The following is a 20,567-nucleotide window of genomic DNA, read 5'->3' as shown; positions in this document are numbered from 1 at the left end:
TTTTAGTAATTGTGCTCAATAGATGGTTTAATTACCTAAAAAAAAATTAAGAGATGATTTCATGGATGTAAACTTAAGCGGTGGCTGGTTTTAAAACTATGATTTAATTTACGCAAAAAATAGAAACATGTGACCAAGCCTCGTTAAAAACTTGAAAAAATACAAAAAAAAAAAATGCCAAAAAAGCTATCTTGATTTGCTAATTTTTGTCATTGGTAGACTTTTTAGACTTTCATTCATGTTTTTCTTTTCTTTTTCAATTGCCCACGTAAAGATGAATAAATAAACTTTTAAAATTGATCAAAAAATAACTAAATTTCAGAAACCACAAAAATAAAGTAAATTTAATAACTTAAACAAATCTCGTCTTAAACCATAACAACAGTAAATGGAAAAGATCGTCCCAACAAGAGGCTTCTACAAGCCATTTATTACAACATAAAATATGATTCAACAACTATGAGAAAACATCAAAAAACAATTGGAAATCACGCAGTGATTGAGAAAGCTAGAGCAGATCGATCGGCATCCGATTTCAAGGGCAATTGAGATTGTTGCCGTTGATGTCCCCGTAATCCTTCATGCATTTTTTTTACAGAAAGTAAAGCATTCTTTCATGCATGATGGTGTTTCCCTGTGGTGGTCTTTTTCGCTATCATGCATTTCCTTGTGGTGGTCTTTCTGTTTTTCGCAGTAGCGCTTGCACTTGAATAGGCAACGACGACCTGCGTAAGTACATCGATCGAAAGGAAACAAATGAAGAATGCTAATCAAATTAAACTACGCTATCAATGCGTATAATTCCTATACCAAATTTTAAGTTACAACTGGTCCCATGCAATGACTTTCTATATCTTTAGATAAGAAATGCATGATACTTCAACTTACCCAAAAAAAGAAATGCATGATACGTACTCTCTTTATTATAACATTATTACGTACGGATAGGTTTAGTATTTCAGTGGGATCAAAGTACTTCAATATGCATACGAATTTCATGCTCATTGGTGAGATTTTAAAGCCACTGGAGTCAAGTAGTGACACATGCAGTTGCGTTCATTCCTTTAGAGAAATTTTCAGTAACCTTAAATTTTGATGAATATAACATTGTGCATATCTCACTAGAAATGAGGCTAATATAATAAGGTCTAGTCCACGAGTTGTCCTAGTGTATTGATTAACAAAATTGCACTATTACTTTAGCATTCTATGCTACACATGCTTGCATGTGCATGTGTCTTTCTTTTAGGATAGTATGGAACATCATCATATAATATATATATGTGTGTGTGTGTGTGTGTGTGTGTACTGTTTGTGAGGCTTAGAGAATTTGAATCTAAGACTATGTGAACTTGGAAGAAGCACCCATGCATTCCCTTAAGCTAACTTGCAAGTTCCACTTCCATAGTGAACGGACTAACATTTTAAGCATGTTAATGGGGAGGGGTTAGATTTTACCATGCATAGGAGCCGTATGTGGACTTGCTGTTCTAAACCTCTCTTCGGAATGCATAGGGGCAATTCTCGGAGCATAAGCAAGATGATGGTGATCATCGTGGTGGTGCTGATCATCGTGGTGAGTGTGATCACCATAAAAATGATGATGATCATGAGCCTTTGGTGGATACATCGGAGCATTAGAATGATGTTTATAATGTTCCTCATGATGGTGACGGTTATGATCATAAGACTCTGGCGGATGCATAGGAGCATGAGAATGATGTTTATAATGTTCATCATGGTGATGATCATGCTCATCACGGTGATCATGATCATCACGATGATGATCATTTTCCTCATGATGATGATGGTGATGATCATAAGCCTCTGGTGGATTCATCGGAGCATGTGAATGATGTTTATATTGTTCATCATGATGATGATGATCATTTTCCTCTTGATGATGATGGTGATGATCATAAGCCTCTGGTGGATGCATTGGAGCATGAGGATGATGTTTATAATGTTCATCGTGACGATCATGTTTCTCATGGTGGTGGTGGTGTTCCTCATGATGATGATCATAAGCCTCTGGTGAGTGCATCGGAGCGTGATGATAATGATGTTTGTAATATTCATGGCCTGGAGCCTTCGCTGGGGGATAGACATGCTAAAAATAATAATAATAACTGATTAGTTGGATCAAAAAGTAAAAATCTGAGGCACCATTCCATGCTAGAGCTAGCAAATTCTGAGCAGGATAAATGAATAAATTCTAAGAGAGTGTATGTGTGAAATTACCTCATGGTCATGTGCCATAACATAGGACGAAATCTACAAACGCAATTTTTTATTGGTTATTTTCAATGCAAATCAACGAGAAAATGAAACAACTAAACAAGACATAACGTGGCATATGGTTTTGGTTCCCCCATTTTGAAAACATAAACTTCTACAAAAAGGGGGAAAGGTATAATAAGGATGGACGGTAGAATTAATCTCCGAGACAAGTCGGTCTATTGAGCCAAAGGCTAGAACTAAAAGAGAGATGGAAACCAGAGGGCAGTTTATACAGCGTGTTGATGTGATTGTGATAGTAGAGGACATACCCATGAAGAAACTACAAGAAGAAGCAGCACAGCTTTCATTGCCATTAGTGGTCAAGAATGTGGATATGGGAAAGAACCAAAAGACAAGGGAGAGCTAGCTGTTTCAAGTGATGAATAAGGTAGATGCAACAACTATGTATATATATGTATACAGAATGAATGAATGTTCACTACAAAAGCCTAAAAAAGAACCCAAAAAACAAAGGGAAAACAGAAGCTAGAAACCCATTAGGGGTGTTGAATTGTCAGATTAACCTTCCCCAGTTCAAAGCAATGGATGTTTGCTGTGGGTTTTTCTGTCTAGTTACTCGTGTGCTTATTCGCTTGGCACACCTTTCTGTGTTCCTTTATGGGGCGGAACAACTTTAAAAAAATGCCTTAAAATCTTTGAAAAGGGAACAACTTTATTTACAGAGCCTCCGTAAATAAAATTTACAACGCTCAATTTCGCGTGTCCAGAAGTATTTTAGACGGTCCGGATAAAAAACAAACTATGCCTAGTCAGAAATATTTATTACCTATCAAAAATTCAAAAATATATCTCAACCATTAATTGTCGAAACAAACAAGTGTCTCTGTGAATAAGCTAATTCCCTCCTCTGAAAAATACTAGAGTCCCAAGTCTGTGCTCCAAATCTCTGAGATGGGACTGCTCTTGTTTTAACTACCCTAGTCAAAGCTTAGTCTCGCCTAAAGCCTATCAAAAAATTCTTTTTTGTCGAACGGCCAAACAAGTCAGACAATCCAATTTTGCGTTGGCCTTATTCTGTGAGGGTCATTAGGAAAACAATCCCATTTTATTATTAAATAAATAAACCCATTTCAAATGACTCGAACATGGACACCAAATCTCGTGGGAATCACAGCTCATCTCACCTAACCTCACCGGGAAGAGACCGTGCCGGTGTGCGCACCCAAACAATCCGTCTAAAATTTACTTTTCATAATTTTTGTTTAATTTTTATTTTAATTTTTAGAATTAATTATTCGTCTCGACGAAAGAAATCAGAAAAGAATAAAAATATTGACCGAAGTTTATCAAAAAGTTATGTAAGACAACACTGTAGACAAAAAATACTACTCCAGTTGTTTGGTATTTTTTCTTTAGTGGACTTTTTTTTCTTTTGGTCATAATTTTTTACTTTAATTTTAGACTCCTCTCGTCTAGATGAATCGTTAATTCAAAAATAGTACGTGAAGTCATTCTAAATATTGCGTGAACTCACTCTAAATATTATCATGACCAGTATTACCTCAACAGATTTATATTTACAAATTGAGACAAACTTGTATCTAGTATCTACAATCGTCCAATACATATGAATCCTAATTAATCTTGGGAAAGGCTTGGACCCCAAATTCTTACACCCATACCAAAATTTGCCTGATGTATTGCATTGATTCGTGTAATTAAAATGTAAGTTGATATTTGCTATTTTCGGTAGAGGGGCAAGAGGGTAATTTTACTTGACCACTCATGTAGACAATTGCTGACTAGAAAGAGATGGACTCTTTTAACACACATACACACAAACCCAAAATCCCGATGCGGAAACCAGTCCCATCACACAAGCGTAAGTTGATATTGATGCATGTAGTGCATTCGGCCAAGGGCCAAAAAAGAATAAAACTTGGAGTTCGATCAGATTACGACTGGCCGACAGTTTCCCAAATCTAACGTAATTTGTACTATTAATGTTAGAATGTATGAATACTTTTTGGGATGAAATAAATGATATGGATGTAATAAAATCAAAACTCAAAATTTAAAAATCGATGGTGATTAAGGCGAGTGTGACACTATGTATTTAAGACAGATTCGTCCCCTTTATACAGTTTGTACGGTTTACATTGACGTCTATGTCCCAGCACTACTACTTGATCGGATGCCCCCACAAAAGCACACTACAATCGATCGGTCCAGCAACCCAAATTTATTTTTGTACTCTCTCAAATGAAAAATCTCATATTTTATGAAAGTATTAGAGAATTATCTGTCTGCTTTAAAAAGAATGAAGGACACGATATTCATATTTATATGGAACAACTGGTGATTAATTTTCTGAATAATCACCAGGGAAGAAATATCACCTTTGTTCATGAGGAACGCGTCCGTCCACGAGTGAGCACGCATTATTGAATAGACACGATTCTAAATACAGTCGATTCACATTCACACAGAATAAAATATTATATTTTAAATTTTTCTAACAATTAATCCTTTCATCTGCCGCTAGTTGGATTCTTCTTCCCTCCTTGTATTGTTTCCCTATGATATCATCTTAAACAATTGGAGTTCTAAATATGAAAAGAAGAGTTTTAGAGCATTCACACCTATGTTTGCCGTTTTACCCTTGCCATTTTTTATTTTTTGTCAACGAATAGTGTCATTTGCCAAAAATATGGCAAAGGTACTACACCCTTGCCATTTTGTCATTCTCATTTTTCTCCTTCTCTCAATAAATAATGGCAACTTTGCAATATGTTTTCTCAAGGCAAATAAACGGCATGTGCCATATTTGAGAAACTTTTGAGTTTGTGGGTGTGGTGCTCTTAATTAGTTGTACATAATTTGAACACATCTGTATTCGGACACAGAGTTTGCGAAGTTTATATGGGGATTACTTTCTTCTTCCCCTTCTTGTATAGTTTCCATCTGATGTCAACATAAACTATTACTAATCTGAAAAGTTTTTCTTTCTTGTATAGTTTCCCTCTCATATCATATATATCTTAAACTATTACTAATCTGAAAAGAATGAGTTTTAGTTGGGGCTGCATTTGGGATAAGTTATCCTCTAATAACACCTCACACTGTGCTCTTGGGATTCTTCCAATCCCAATTTTTTTAATAAATAAAGATTAAAAATAGGTAGTCGATCTTGTGAGTCCACCCAAACACATCAGTCACACCAAGGCAGAGCAAGCCTACCCCACAACCAAGAAAACCCAGAAAAGCAAACCAAAGCAACACTAAAAAGAAGTTTTTTTTTTTTTTTGAGGTGTCGGTCATGATTTTTAAAAAGCATTGGAATATACGTATCTGTTGGTTCATTTTCAAAATATATATTCACAGAATATTAAATGTTGTTATTGGTGAACGGGTTTGAAAGAAAGGTGGGCCTATTAGGTTTAAAAATGAATATACATTATCAAACCAAAAGGTGTAACTTTAAGGATTAAATGAATAGACATAATTATCATTATTGATCATGATCTTTGATCAACATCCATGCCTATATAATGGCAAGGGATTCAACCAAGTCAAGAAAAAAAAGAAGTATTGATTAGGTACTTTTTGTCAATTTCATTGTCCTCTTTGCTATGTCTCCTTTATCATCAAAAATAAATCCAAAACAACGAAGTATTTGTTTCCATGGATCAAAAGAAAGAATAAGCTTATATTGGTACATTAGAACTTGGCCTTCTATATGCTCCGTAGTTGGAATTTTTTGTTTGGATGGAACTCTGTTGTGATAACATGACATAGATACATCATACACAGACTGAAATCTACGTAATTTATAAGATGTTACTTTATGCAGCAACGGATGAGTCGCCGGGCAAATAAAAATTTACAGTATGGTCAATAAGCTATGGATTTAGCGCGACAGGTAACTTGAAAGGGCCAGACTACCCAAAAAAAAATTGCCCAGGTAAAACTGTGATACAATATGGAGACACAACGATGCTGAAATTTCTTTAAAGCGAAGTGGAAGTGCTAACAACAGGGTCAAAAGCGAGTCCCAGTAAAATTTAAGACAAGCTCACACCCGACGAGAAGCTTGTAATTCGCTAGTGTCACAGTCCATGTTACATGAACTCTTCAAATTGTGTAAAGTATTCGCGTCATGTTTAGTAGGGCAACAGCTAAACAAGCAAATTCTCTACTTCAAATTTCTCACGAGCTACCTATGGAACTACTATAACATACGACATGAAAGGGTCTAAGAGAACAAGTAAGCACCATTTAAGCTAGACAATACAACTTATATAATAGCAATTTTACATGGTCAAGCGTGTCCCTGTATCCTTGAAATGAAAAGGGAATCGGACACTTGGACATGTACCCACACCAGACATTTGGGCACGAGTCCATGTAACAGAGATCACAGCAATAAAAGTGGCAGTCATTGATCCAGTTTTAGTTATATACACATCATTGATGTACCTTAATAACAAAAAGAGTCATAGCTCCTATTGACAAGAAGTCTAGATATGCCTGAACCCATTCTTCCTTCCAAGCATAAAAAACACAACTGAATCCAAGCCTCTGCACTATTTTGTCTCCCATTCCTCTTGAACCTCCCCATCTACACGAGCACGAGATTGTATCAGGTTCTTGGAAGCAAAACATAATAATAACACGATCAGGAAGTGGAATTTAGAGTCCGTTTGGTTACGAAAAGATGATGCTGAGTGAAAATTGTAAAAAAGTGTGGTGAAAGAAGATGAAATTTATTTTCTTGCATTGGAATTGATGACCACGAAACCTTTGCAAGAAATTTTGGAAAGTTTCAATATCCCGATTGAATAGAATGAAAGTCAGAAGAAAAGTACGTATTTTGCCTAAATTAAATAGAATGAAAGTTAGAAGAAAAGTACGTATTTTACCTAAATTAACCGTACATAGTCTAAAGCAAATAACTAGATCAGATTAAGTAGCTGGCAATGGATAAATGTGAAATCAAAGTAAGACAAACCATTCTCATGAGAATATATGCTCTTCTTTTGCAGGAAAACGAAAGGGCAACTTCACATGCACAAATAGAGCGTACGGGAATTGTACTTTCTCACAGTTTTCATAATACTGTTGCTAATCGCCTAATACACCCCTCAAAAGGATTCTCTTTTCATTGCCTTCTATCATTTCCTTACTAATCAAACGGGCAGACTTTAAGACAGTCATAAGAAACTGTAGGTTCTTACTTTTGAGATGTATAGCCAGGTTTGCTTGGACATCAGCTGCGGAGTTTAAGTCCTTCAGAAACACAAAATGTGAGGATTAAACTGAAAACTGAAAAAGCAGACCAACAGAAGATAAACGATTGCGAATTCAGTAGCATTGTTCAATTTACAAAGAATTCAAGCCTAAGCATGAGAGTTAGTAAGAGCACCATTACAATCACTAAACAATATATCAAATGACGAAGACTGAGTTGATGAGAGATAGAAAAGTGGGATTGGGGTTCTCCACTTCAATCCTTTCCCCACTAGCATCTTAAGGTTCTCCACTTCAATCCTTTCCCCACTAGCATCTTAACATCCAGACTGCAAGTTGCACCAGACATTGTGAATAACACACATCCCATGTTTAAATTAGTTATTTTGGTTTTTTTTCGAGATTCAATTAGTTATTTTTGCTAAGCATACAGAAAACATAAGTTCTTAAAAACTTTCTGGACGCCTTCTGATGGAAGTCATTCCTCTGGGTTCTAGAGTCCACACTACGCAGTATGCACACAATTTGACATGATTACAGGAAGGCAGTTGACACAGGCTTGATATTGCCGTAATTACATAATGTACAACATTTTAGGAATCTATTTTCCTTTTCCCGCAATGGGTAAAGACATTGCAATGAGCCAATGAGGACAATATTTTCTTTAAAGCCATCCAATGACTCAACACATGTTTCATGCTGAAGTATACAGTATACACCACATAGTGCCATGTGATGGGAAATAAACAAAAAATCTGCAAAACTAAATAGCTGGAGATTGCAAAAAACTGAAGGAAAGCTTCTAAAAGTGCAGAAATTCAAAGCAGAAAACAGGAGTAATCCGAATTACCCTTTCAACATGACGGATCTCGAAAGACAAGAACCTATCCTTGAGCTCCTTGGCCACCTTGCACAAGTCTGCCATGTTTTGATTTTTGAGTTTCCACAGACCTTGAACCTGTACACAAGTACATTGTCAATCCACAGAAATAGAACCAAATGAGAAGACAAACACTGGCTGCAAAGTAACCATGGCCACAAGCCGAAATTAAAAGAACAGGAAAAGCTAAAAAGAAGAAAGTAAGACACTTTGGAATCAGAGAATGCCTTGTCATTTCAATAGTAGTAACCCTATAAGTTGGACCTGATTTTATAAGCCTTGGATAGACAAGAATGATGCTGAATTGCTGATATGGAGAAAAACTCAAACCTGCATAACGACGAGTTTAGAGTCTCCTTGTACACGAATGTGTTTATATCCTTTCTGAAGAGCATAGTTCAATCCTAAAAGCAATGCTCGATATTCAGCAACATTATTAGTTGCAATGCCAACACCTTCCCGCAATCGACAAACCTATTGAAGCCCATTGTTAAGAGAGACAATTTAACATAATAATACAATTACCTAAATGAATATATTTACAACCATGAAGTGGCTGCATACCCTACTTCCACTTCCACCTTCAACCCGTAGCACAGCACCTGCCCCAGCAAGTCCAGGATTCCCTTTCGAGGCACCATCAAACTCAAGAGTACAGAAGCCCTGTGCCTATGAAAGCAAATGAAGCAATCATCATATGCAGACACGAGAGGAATGAGTAAACTGTAAATAAGACGACAGTTCATAATTACTTGACATATCTGAGAGTTTGCAAAGGAGTTTACCACAAGGGAAATTGCACTTGGTATCTAAAACATATACTCAAGTCAGATAAAACCAAACATGATACAACTATTGACAAGTGTCTACACCGGCTAGCAGCGAACAACGATATCCGGGTTCCGACAAAATATGTCCGAAGGCAGGCATATATTTAGCTGGACCGGCAAGATTGTTTCTTTTGTTCATCTTTTTTTTTCCCTGAACGGCATTCTTTTGTTCATCTATTAAGGAAAATATTGTTGTTTGAGTTCCTAAAAGAATAATGATCAGAGTAACAGAGCACAAAATATAATATACCATTTTTTGCTGCCGTCGAAGATAACTCTCTATATTTCACCCACCAGAAACAACCAAAAGCAAACTTGCCTGAAAATTTCGCCATAATGCACATAGGGAAACACTAAGACACCATTCTTTCGGTGATAAAATATACTGAACTAATAAACTCTTTAGTTTTTTCAATGTTGCAGGCAAACAGCTCCATGTGGTAACGACCCAAAACCACATCCATGTGAAGATAACTGTTAGAGTTTGTCCCATATCAGTTAATTATAACCTCCAATAATAGTACATGAGCCTGGGTGGCCTCTCCACTTATTGCCAATTGGTTCTACCTTGTTTGTTGTGATCCACATGTTATGGATCCATTTTTTTACTTCTCCATGTGCAGGTCAAAAGACAAAAATGGTAGTACATCAATCTCAGATACAAATATGTTGCAGTTCTGTGTTAGAGTTTGTTCTGCATTGGTTAATTATAACCTCCAGGACTAATATGTGAGCCCGGCTGGCCTCTCCACTCATTGCCACTACGTTCTGAGTTGGATGCTTTAACAATAACTATCAACCAATGAATATTTTATATTCATGGTAAAATACCATTCATCCTACCTGAAGCCCATAAACTTGCAATGCAAACAATCCATGTTACAAAATTGCATCGCACACCCGTTAAATTTCTTTCAATGTGCTTCACCAAGAATTCATGTTTAGAAGAGTCAACGGACCGTGGGTTTGGAAATGTTCCAATCTCCAACAGAACCCTTTATGTATGGATAGCCCATAGTTCTTTAAAAAAAACTGGAAAACATAAAGCAGAGGGCACAATACCACAACTGGCCTCATTTCTTTTCAAAACTAGCCCAAACCAACAAGTCCACAACATAGTAACTGTATCAATCAGAAATCAAGGTCGAAGTGCACATCTTCTTGGATCATCACATAAGCAACATTTTGTTGCCTCTTCTCAACTCACATAAACAACATTGTTTCTCTTTGACCAACCAAAAAAAAATTAACACTCAAAACAGTTACTAGCTTTAATTCATTGGATTCTAAGGAATCTAAGCCAATCCTTTTTTGTGAATGAAGTTTGGTGAGACTGTTCAAAAAAAAGTGCAGTAAGGCAAATCATGCATACAGTGGCACATATCTCACTCCCAAAAACAAGACAAAAAAGTTATCAGTGGGTCAGAAATCTGAAAATAATTCAAGGCAGTTGAAAAATGTAACTCTCTGGGAATAAATCTAAAATCTGAGGAAGGAAACTTACTGAAATAGAAGAACCAGATGGAACTTGGATGATATTCTGGAACACAGCATGCTTACTCTGAGGAGATACGGGGATTGAGGTTGGTACAACTTCCTTGTGCTGCAGAACATATAACAAAAAATTGGAATAAAGGGAAAATAATCACATGAATACCGAACCTCCATTGCAGTATTTAGTATATTCCCCGTTCCAAGTCTTTAAAAAACGTGTAATGCAAGGCAAAAAATTGCAAATGCAGCGCACATCATGTAACAGTTCACTATATCATAGCAAGTTAAAAGCTTAGTAGCAAGATCCTTCTAAAATGGATGCACTCCCTAGACAGGAGCTCGAATCGGCGCTCCCAAGATGAGAGCTTGACGGGAGCTCGCTCCCTTCAAGACGAGACCTCGCACCTAACTAAGATGGGAGCTTATCGGGCCATTAAGGCAATTATTCTCTCACTTTCAAGGGAGTTATGCCATTGTGGAAATAAGAATATGAGAATCATATTAGTCAAGAAGTTTTGCAAATTGAGAATATGTAATTTCCAATAATTACACTAAAAGATGGGGAAAATTTTCAGCAAGTATCACTTTTCCTTTAATGGTTAAGTATTTAAAAATATTTTATATACATATTTTTATATAATCAATATACTCTCTTTAAGCACTCTCAACCTTAGAAGCTTATAGGTGCCTCCGTTCCCCACACCCACTCCCGCTTCTGCTTCCGCCCCCGCATCGTGCTACTAAGGTCAAAAGATAGCAGTATGGTTACCGAATGAACAATTGTTCTACTGTACATAAAACCAGATTGCCATAGAAAGCACTACACTATACATAGAAGTGTTTATTAAAGTCTGAGACTGTAGCTCACAGTTTGCTTGTATGCAGCTGAGCAAAATCATTATATTTCGTGGCATTGCATGCTAACTACAATTCAAAATCCCAAAAGTTTCTACTGGTTAAGCAAATGATGTCTGTGCTTAATCACAATACACTTCTGAATGAAGACTACCTGCAATCTCCTGTCTGAAATCAACTGGTCCAATGCTTTTCCTTTAGAAGAAGGGGGTTGCTGAAACAAATCAGATCCTCCATTATAATACATACACTCTATGTATCTACACAGCTGTATTAATATTGAATCTGTTACGTGAATTACAGAGAGATCTTGTGGTGACTTTCTTAGATAAATAACGTCACTGAATGCTAATCCCATAACTCAATGACCCAATTAGTATCTCGACATGGTTCAATGAGCTGGAACATGATCAAGAGGAAGAGAAGCCTAAAATTTCTTAAAGAATGACAGAAGCAAAAGATACTTTAAAGAAATCTTGAAAGTCTTGAAACTTCCCTTCTCCAGACAACCAATCCAAATAAAGAGGGTGGCAAAAACACCTTTACAAATGCTAAGGAAAGGGGCAGAGATTCATGAAACTATCCGATTTTACAGCAATAAAAGGGATTCATAAGTTGGAGGAGAAGCTCTGTCTGATTTCAAGCCATTATGGCTGAAAAAGTCACCAATCAATTTAATTAGCCAAGTTCCTTGGAACTGTGCATACAGATAGAAGTAGAAAATATAAACCACGGGACCCAACAGAGGCCTTATTGCCTTATTCTCAATGGAAAGTTATATTTTACCAAAGAACCAAAGGTAAGAATGAATAGACTACTCGAGTATCGAACCTGGAAAGGGCACACAGAAAGTTGACCAAAAAGACGGTCTTCCACATCAGTTGCTGCAACAGAATACACAGCATTCTTAAGCCCATTAGAGACAAGGTAGTCCTCGGCCTCCTTTCGCAAGCCATACCCTTTAAAGACATTTACAGAAGGATCACGCACCTACAAAAACAAGAGCAACCAATCCACAACAATTAGAAAATGCATTGAACAACAATCACCTCATTTTCTTTTCCTAGATAATTGGAGAACAACTTATTCCATGGAACAAAAAGAATAGACGTATGTAGACTCAGAAATTCAATTTCATCTAGAAACACCACCAAACAAGTCAATGGGAATTAGGGGTGGAGCCAGATATTGAATTCGGGAGTGATGAAATAGAAGAAATCATCCACTAATAATAAAATCCTTATATCTAACACACATGTTCTAAGGTTAATCATTTAAAATTCCCCACATTAAAAATAGATATGTTTTATGGTTAATCATCCAAATACCCATTGAAAAGTACACATGTTATAAGAACCCTAAAATCGTCTAAGATTAATCCTAAACCACATTTCAAAACTATTTCCCATTCAATGTGATAATCTTCATGGCTCAAATGATCATCCTAGGTAGAGTTTGTGTGTCATGTCGAAGACGGAAGACCAATATATGCATGTGTAGGAGACTCTATGTGTGTTGTATATGCGAGCTGATTCTAAAACAAATTACACATGTTTTTAAGCTTTAACTAGGGGTGGCACATTCCACACTCACCCTTTTGATAGCTCCACCCCTAATGAGAATAATCCAATCGAATTCAAAACAAAAAAGGTGAGGGAAGACATCCATGTTAAGGTGACAGTTTGCAGGATAATGAACTAATAACTGCCAATCAAGCAATGCAGCAAGATAGGTGGGCGGACTACGGAGTGACAAATGAAAATAGGTCAGAAGATAGTGAAATATTACAGAGGATCCAAGTAGAGCTTGGCAATCATTCAAACATTTGTAGACGCCGATAATGTCCCCCTTTTTTACAACGTAAAAAGCATCCTTCTCTCGATCCATTGCCGTTTCGACTTCACTTCACCTGTAACCAAACAATCACCGTGCCTAATGTAATAAGTCCGGAATCTGAAATCTTGTAAGCAAAATATTGACTAATGTAACTCTTTTAGTCAACATGGGTAGGAGTGAAACGGGTAGGAGTGAAATTCCATCAATTGGAGAAAAGTTTCGAAAAAAGCGCATCTTTCAAGGGGAAAAAAATCCAACAGAAAACCCTAATTGTAGGTATAATGCTTCAACAGGGAAAACCCTGATTTTAAAACCTAAAACTAGGAGAGAAGTAAATGGGTTCCATTGATGCAAATTCAATCACTTTATTTTCTCACTTTACCAATACCCAAGCAGGGGAATGTAAAGAGACTAATAAACAGCAAGGCAAGGGAATGTAAAGAGACTAAAAACTGAAGTTCAAGTATTGGTTACCTGGGAAAAGTTGGGCAATGCAAGGGGATTGTGGTAGAGGAGATAGTATTGGCTAGCCTCTGCACTATGAAGAGAGAGAAAGAGAAACCCACGATTTCAGTATGTGCTACTCCCCCCCCCCCTGACACACACACACACACACCCCCCCCCTCTCTCTCTCTCGCTCTCTCTCTCTCTCTCTCTCTCTCTCTTCCTTTTCTTTCCAGCTTCCTTCTTTCCAGCTTCCTTCTTTCTTTCTCCCCTCTCTCTCTCTCTCTCTCTCTCTCTCTCTCTCTCTTCCTTTTCTTTCTTTCTTTCCAGCTTCCTTCTTTCTTTCTCCCCTCTCTCTCTCTCTTTCTTTCCAGCTTCCTTCTTTCTTTCTCCCCTCTCTCTCTCTCTCTCTCTTCCTTTTCTTTCTTTCTTTCCAGCTTCCTTCTTTCTTTCTCCCCTCTCTCTCTCTCTCTTCCTTTTCTTTCTTTCTTTCCAGCTTCCTTCTTTCTTTCTTTTTTTTTCCTTTTCTTTCCCGTTTGATTTTTTTTTTCATTTTATTTCTTTTTCTTTCTTTCTAGTTTGAATTTTTTTTCTCTTTAATAATAGGTTCAAATCTAATTCTAGGCTTTGTAAAGTAATTGAGAAAAAAAAAGTGTTTCAATTGATCATGTTTATACGACTGTTTTATTTTTCTTTTTTTGTCCTTTATAGATTAAAAAATATAATTACGAAAATAAGTGTTTCAATTTTCAATCCGTTTGAACTAGTGCAAAGATATTATTTTTCTGATCATTTCATCCTAAATGGTCGTGATAAATTTTTGGCTCATAGGCCTTTCAATGAACACCCTAACCCTAAAAGAGTCCTGAAACTAAATAATGAGTCTTAGGGTGCTCGTTGAAAGGCTTTGAAGCAAAAAATTCATTAAGATTACAATTAGTGTTCGGAAACTAATTACGAAATGTATTTTGCAAACGACGTACTAATTCAGAATACAAATGTTATATTTAGGATTACTTTTTTTTAACTATAGTACAATTTAATAAATTTATTAACCATTATTTAGCATAGATCCTCTTAACTGATTCAGTAGTATATTGCTTCAAATCACGTTTCTACTCCATAGGATTGCAAATGGCTGGTTTTTATTTTTTTTAAAACTAAAACGGAAACGTTTTAGGGGCTTCGTAGGGGCTACTGTGCCAATGGGAACAGCAGAGCCCTCGGGCCCGCCTACTTTTTAATTTAATTTTTTTAATTACTTTTAATTATTTAATTTCTATAAATACACCCTTTGTATATTTAAAAATATAATTCAAGAATTAAGTGCTTTAATTTTCAATTCAGTTAAATCAGAGCAAAGATCGTTTTTTTTTATTATTTTATTTTAAATGGTCATAATGAATTTTTTGGTTTAAGGCCTTTCAACAAATACCCTAAGACTCATTATTTAGTTTCAAGACTCTCTTAGGGTGTCCATTGAAAGGCCTTGAAATCAAAAATTTATTACAACCATTTAAGATGAAATGATCAGAAAAATAACATCTTTGCACTGGTTCAAACGAATTGAAAATTAAAACACTTATTTTTGTAACTATATTTTTTAATCTATAAAGGACAAAAAAATAAAAATAAAACAGTCGGATAAACATGATCAATTGAAACACTTTTTTTTCTCTCAATTACTTTACAAAGCCTAGAATTAGACTTGAACCTATTATTAAAGAGAAAAAAATTTCAAACTGAAAAGAAAGAAAAGGAAATAAAATGAAAAAAAAAACGAAACTGAAAATAAAATGAAAAAAAAAAAACGAAACTGAAAAGAAAAGGAAAAAAAAAAGAAGAAACAAACGCGAAAGAAAAGAAAGGGAGAGAGAGAGAGAGAGAGGGTAGAATGGGAAATGGGAGGTGGGACCGGGGGGGTGTGTGTCGGGGGGGGGGGGGGGGGGGGGTGGGGGGGGATTAGCAATTTACGGGTTTTATGGAATTTGGGAATTCAGTAGTATCCTAGCGGATTGGGAGATGCTGCCAAGCAGAGGTGCTTGGCAGCGGTGCCGAGCGCATCTCGGCCGTCCAAAAGTGTTTTGGATGGCCCGGATGTAAAGGTAGCAGTGTCCTAGATAGCAGTGTTTGAAATTTGGAATGTTGAAAACATACTGTGCCGTCTCAGAATATATCAAGAAATTTTCTCTGTATGACTGTATTCTAAAAACAAAGGCCCCTTGGCCCTAATTTTTTCCTCTTTTTTTTGGACATTTTTTTGGTTTTTGTCATATTATTGTATGATTTTTTTTTTAATTTTGATCTATAATTTTATATTTTTCCGTTTCTCGATTCTTGTCGTCGAGCCGAACGGTGCGCTATCCGAATTTTGTAGAAATTAAAAAAAAAAAAACGAAAATATCATTCCAAAACATTAGACAAAAAAGTGGTTGTAGCTGTCTCCTTTTGAGCGGTCTGTTAAGACAAGAGACCAACGGATGTCCGTATCTAAAGGCACGCTCAAACGAAATACAGTCTCAATTTAAATAAGTTGTTTACTCTACCCGTTTGCTTTACCGGTCCAATATAACTTACCCACTCTCTGCTTCACTTTAAAAGCTCATGCCAAGGTAGAGAGAAGAAATAAAAAAAGGCAATAATTTACGGGGTTAGTTATCAACCCTCTTGAAATAATATCAACTTAAAATGAAAAAAACAAAAGATAACAAATTGAAAAGGAATGTCTATATTACCACAACAGCAGGTCATAGTATAACTTAAAGAAACATTCTCTTAATCGAGCAGCTATAATATTAGCTTGAAGACGATCAACGGCTGTAGATATGCTCATTTTGGTATGTGTAAACAAAAATCGTTCTGTTTTATAATATAGATTTTTTCATACATCGAAACCCTAAAATTCTACTACGAGACGACTCAGGGAAAGTGAAAAGAAGAGAAATGTTTAATTGGAAAATAATTAGGAGCATTCTATACCAGATTTAAGTTAAAACAATTTGCCCCCATACTTTCAATCATCACCACCCTTCTGCCATCTCGATCTGTTTTCAATGCCTAACAAAATTGCACCAATCTTTTCTCCCATTGATTTTTCTCTTCTTTCAGCTTCCTCTCTAACTATCTCGTACCCAACTATCTCCAAATGTGCAGCTCCTTTATTTCCCTCTCTTTTTCAGCTTCTCTTTTATCCTGGAACCCCCTTTTTTTTTCCCTCTTATCTTGTACGTATCCATCTCGAAATGTTTTTTTTTGTTGAATGGCAATTTTTTTTCCATTAATCTTAAAATTGTTACAAGAATAATAAGAGTAAAGGAACAACATCATGTTCTAAGTACAATCATCTGCCCACATCTCCAAATGTTCCTATACTGACTATAACAACATAGAGATGAATAACAATTGATATCTCAAAGTAGTTAGTTAACTCATTTTTGAATTTTGATGATAACACCGTTGAAAAAAAGAATCCATTGTCCCGGTATCTGTGCATTGTAGAAGACATAGTTAAGATGTTGGGGTATCCACAATGCATAATCAAAAGTTAACAATGTTGGTGCAAAGTATGACTCATAATGGTATAATCAAAATTTGCAAAAATGTTCTCTCTCTCTCTCTCAACAATGTTTTCATAAAAAAATTACTAACAAAAATTTTTTTTACATACAAAAGATTGTTTTTTTTTTTTAAAACTGTTTGTTTTAAAATTATTTTTTTCAAAACCTTTTCTTATATAAAAAAAAATATTTTTTCAATAATTGTAGCTACACAAAAACTGTTTTTTTAAGAAAGACCTGTTTTTTTGGAAAAAAAATTCAAAACCTATTTTCTATTTCTAAAAATAGTTTTTATTAGTTTCCAAATTATTTTTAGAAAAACTATTTTCTATGTTCGCAGTTTTTAGTTTTTTGTAGTTTGAAAAGGTGATGTGGTAAGTCATGGTTATCCAATTTTGATTATATCATTGTGAACCTCTACGTTGCTAACCTAAGTAATCTCTTAAATGAATAATCAAAAGCTAATGTGGCAACTTTTGGTTATCCATTTTTTATCATACCATTGTAAATACCCTTATGTTCGAACTCCAATCCACATTTAAGACAATGTATATTATGTTCTACGAAGCAAATATGTTGTGCACTATTTTAAAACGGTTAAGAGTATATCATGAAAATTAGTACAAGTGTGGAGAGATAAGTTTTGATGCCAGACATTATCCAGGTGCGAAAATACAAACAAGCTCCAAAAATAGGTATGGCTGGATTGCCATGTTTGATTAATTGCAGGATAACAGAGGCGTGGGACTAAAGGGGTGGACTCACATGTTCTCTTTTTTTTATAGTCCAGCGTTCGTTGCACAAAGGATTAAGTCTCAGATCGGACAATGGTGGTCTATTTTAATACCCTTGCGAGCCTGTGAGGGATTTAACAAATAAGAGGCGGAGGGATATTATACTATTATTAGCTATTGCGCTGCCTTTGGATTATCTCATTCCTCAACGGCCAAATAATCCTCACTGTCTTTATCCCACCGTAACCAAACACAATACAACTAATCTCAATATTCAAATAATCCTATCACTTATCTCATGGACCCACTTGGCACTTCTATCCCGATCCTTAATCCCATCTTATTCAATCTTTTTTCACAAATAATCCGAACAATCAAGCGTGCCTGAGTTTCCAGAACACCTTCTTATAAAATAAGTACTTATTTCACATTTTCAAACTCAAAAATAATGTAAATGAAAAATAATTTTCCGATTTTTTTTTCCATCGTTCAAAAGATTTCAATGAGATCTTTCAAACATGATCCATATTGCATATTTTTAGATTTTAATAAACCCATTATTTTTTAACTTGAATTTGCCTTTTTAAAAAATAAGTACTTATTTGAGGTTCTGGAACACACCCAGAAACCCAAACAAATGAAAAAGTTGTATGGAAATCTCTCCACCCAAAAATAAAAAGTTGGATTACGTTCTTGATTGCTCGGGCCAATTGGAAACTCAATGGGAAAATAACGACTAATGACATATTTTGATAATTAATAATGGCCAATGACGTGTTTTGATAATTAATATTAGCCAACGATATTTTCAATATTAACAAATGTTCTTAACATGTCATTGACGGGTATTAATTATCAAAACACGTCCTGAGCCGTCATTTTCCCAAACTCAATTAAATTGCAGCTCATAGAAAGACGAGTTCGTAGGCTGCTTCTTCAAATCGGGCCGTTTGCTCAATTGTCAAGAAAAAATGAGTCACGTTTCATCTTAAATAGATTTTGGTTCATGCAACTATGGCAAACAGACTAAGCTTGAAATTTTCATAATCAGTTTTTTGGAGAAAAGAAATTGTATTAGAAAAGAATATAGTCATAATTCTTTTTTATCTTGTTTATTTAGATGAGGGAGAATTTTTATGAATTTGAAAACATCATCGTATATTTGGAAGGGGAAAGTTTGAAAATTACGAAAAAGACAATCTTTTAGTGTCTTTGGGGTCGTCTTCTATGAGATTTTTTTTAACTTTAACCTACATTTTTATACTTTTTTTATTTTTTTCATCGAAATGAACGATGTCATATAAAACTTATGACAAAAAACTAAAAAAATATTAACTAAAAGGTAATAATACTGTTTAATCTTTACCAAATATTAATTTAGTCCAAATACACTTGGGAGAATTTTTCACAGGTCCACTATACCACTTTCCAAACCCACTAAGTCCATTTCTAAATTCTATAACCCCCTAAGTCCACTAACCTATTAGTAAAGATATAATAACCCTGGTTAGTCTAATATACCCCTGCTTTCAAAAAATATTTTATCCCGTTTTTTCCTCCATTCCCCTTTTTTTTTTCGGATTCCTCCATTATAAAACCCATCCCGACCCCCCCCCCCCCCCTTTTCCTTTTTCAGAAGAACAAAACCCAGACGAGAAGAACCTTTTCCAGAAGAACAAAACCAGAAGAATAAAACCCAGACGAGAAGCACCTTTTCCAGAAGAACAAAACCCAGACGAGAAGCACTCGATCGTCGGGCTTCTTCAGCGTCAGCCCTTCTTCGTCGTTCTCGATCGGCGAGAAGCACTCGATCGTCGTCGCCGTTCTCAAGCACTCAAATACCGGCGTCGTCTCCGTCGCCGTCGTCAAGCACTCGATTGCCGTCGTCACTCCAACAACGAGATCAACGGACGAAAAACAGAGATCAACCCACATCCCAAACTTCCTTCGTCGTCGATCGCCCTTCGTCGCTGACATCGCACTCCTCCTCGCCGTCGTCCTTCGTCGTCGATCGTCGCCCTTCGTCGCTTTTGCATATATGTATATATAGTTTCTGATTTATATAACATTATATATGATCTACTGTCTCGTAAGACATTTTATATGATGTTCTGTTGGTTTTGCATATATGTATATATAATTTCTGATTTATATAATATTATATATGATCTACTGTCTCGTAAGTCATTTTATATGATATTCTGTTGCTTTTGCATATATGTATATATAGTTTCTGATTTATATAATGTTATATACAATATACTGTCTCGTGAGACATTATATATGATGTTCTGTCGCTTTTGCATATATGTATATATAGTTTCTGATTTATATAACGTTATATACGATCTACTATCTCGTGAGACATTATATATGATGTTCTGTTCAACAAATATATAGGGTTATATATGATTATATCAATGTTGGTAACTGAGTCCAGTTTAAG

At 35.7% G+C, this 20,567-nt stretch overlaps 2 protein-coding genes across 5 annotated transcripts; both read right to left on the bottom strand.

The window, feature by feature from the left end:
- Positions 1–400: 400 nt before the first annotated feature.
- LOC131298917 (uncharacterized) lies at positions 401–2,682 on the bottom strand. Its single transcript, XM_058324422.1, has 4 exons — positions 2,550–2,682; positions 2,242–2,274; positions 1,459–2,110; positions 401–725 (listed from the first exon to the last, which is right to left on the bottom strand). Exons 1-4 carry the CDS (start codon positions 2,592–2,594, stop codon positions 580–582), a joined length of 876 nt encoding a protein of 291 aa, XP_058180405.1. The 5' UTR covers positions 2,595–2,682; the 3' UTR covers positions 401–579.
- A 3,836-nt stretch (positions 2,683–6,518) lies between these two features.
- On the bottom strand, positions 6,519–14,279 carry LOC131298916 (uncharacterized). 4 transcript variants are annotated; one of them, XM_058324421.1, is made up of 10 exons: positions 13,861–14,279; positions 13,339–13,459; positions 12,382–12,540; positions 11,705–11,764; positions 10,706–10,804; positions 8,936–9,040; positions 8,702–8,845; positions 8,342–8,449; positions 7,479–7,530; positions 6,519–6,862 (listed from the first exon to the last, which is right to left on the bottom strand). In XM_058324421.1, exons 2-10 carry the CDS (start codon positions 13,435–13,437, stop codon positions 6,828–6,830), a joined length of 861 nt encoding a protein of 286 aa, XP_058180404.1. In that variant the 5' UTR covers positions 13,438–13,459; positions 13,861–14,279; the 3' UTR covers positions 6,519–6,827. The 4 variants fall into 4 exon arrangements, with proteins under 4 accessions (XP_058180404.1, XP_058180401.1, XP_058180403.1 ...); XM_058324418.1 differs by having other exon boundaries at positions 8,918–9,040; positions 13,861–14,225; XM_058324420.1 differs by having other exon boundaries at positions 8,918–9,040; positions 10,706–10,798; positions 13,861–14,204.
- Between the last annotated feature and the right edge of the window lie 6,288 nt (positions 14,280–20,567).

Source organism: Rhododendron vialii, chromosome 8a (genome assembly GCF_030253575.1).
Source record: "Rhododendron vialii isolate Sample 1 chromosome 8a, ASM3025357v1".
NCBI classification, from domain to species: domain Eukaryota; kingdom Viridiplantae; phylum Streptophyta; class Magnoliopsida; order Ericales; family Ericaceae; genus Rhododendron; species Rhododendron vialii.
The sequence above is the reverse complement of the archived record's forward strand: the minus strand, read 5'-3'. Positions and strand labels throughout refer to the sequence as shown.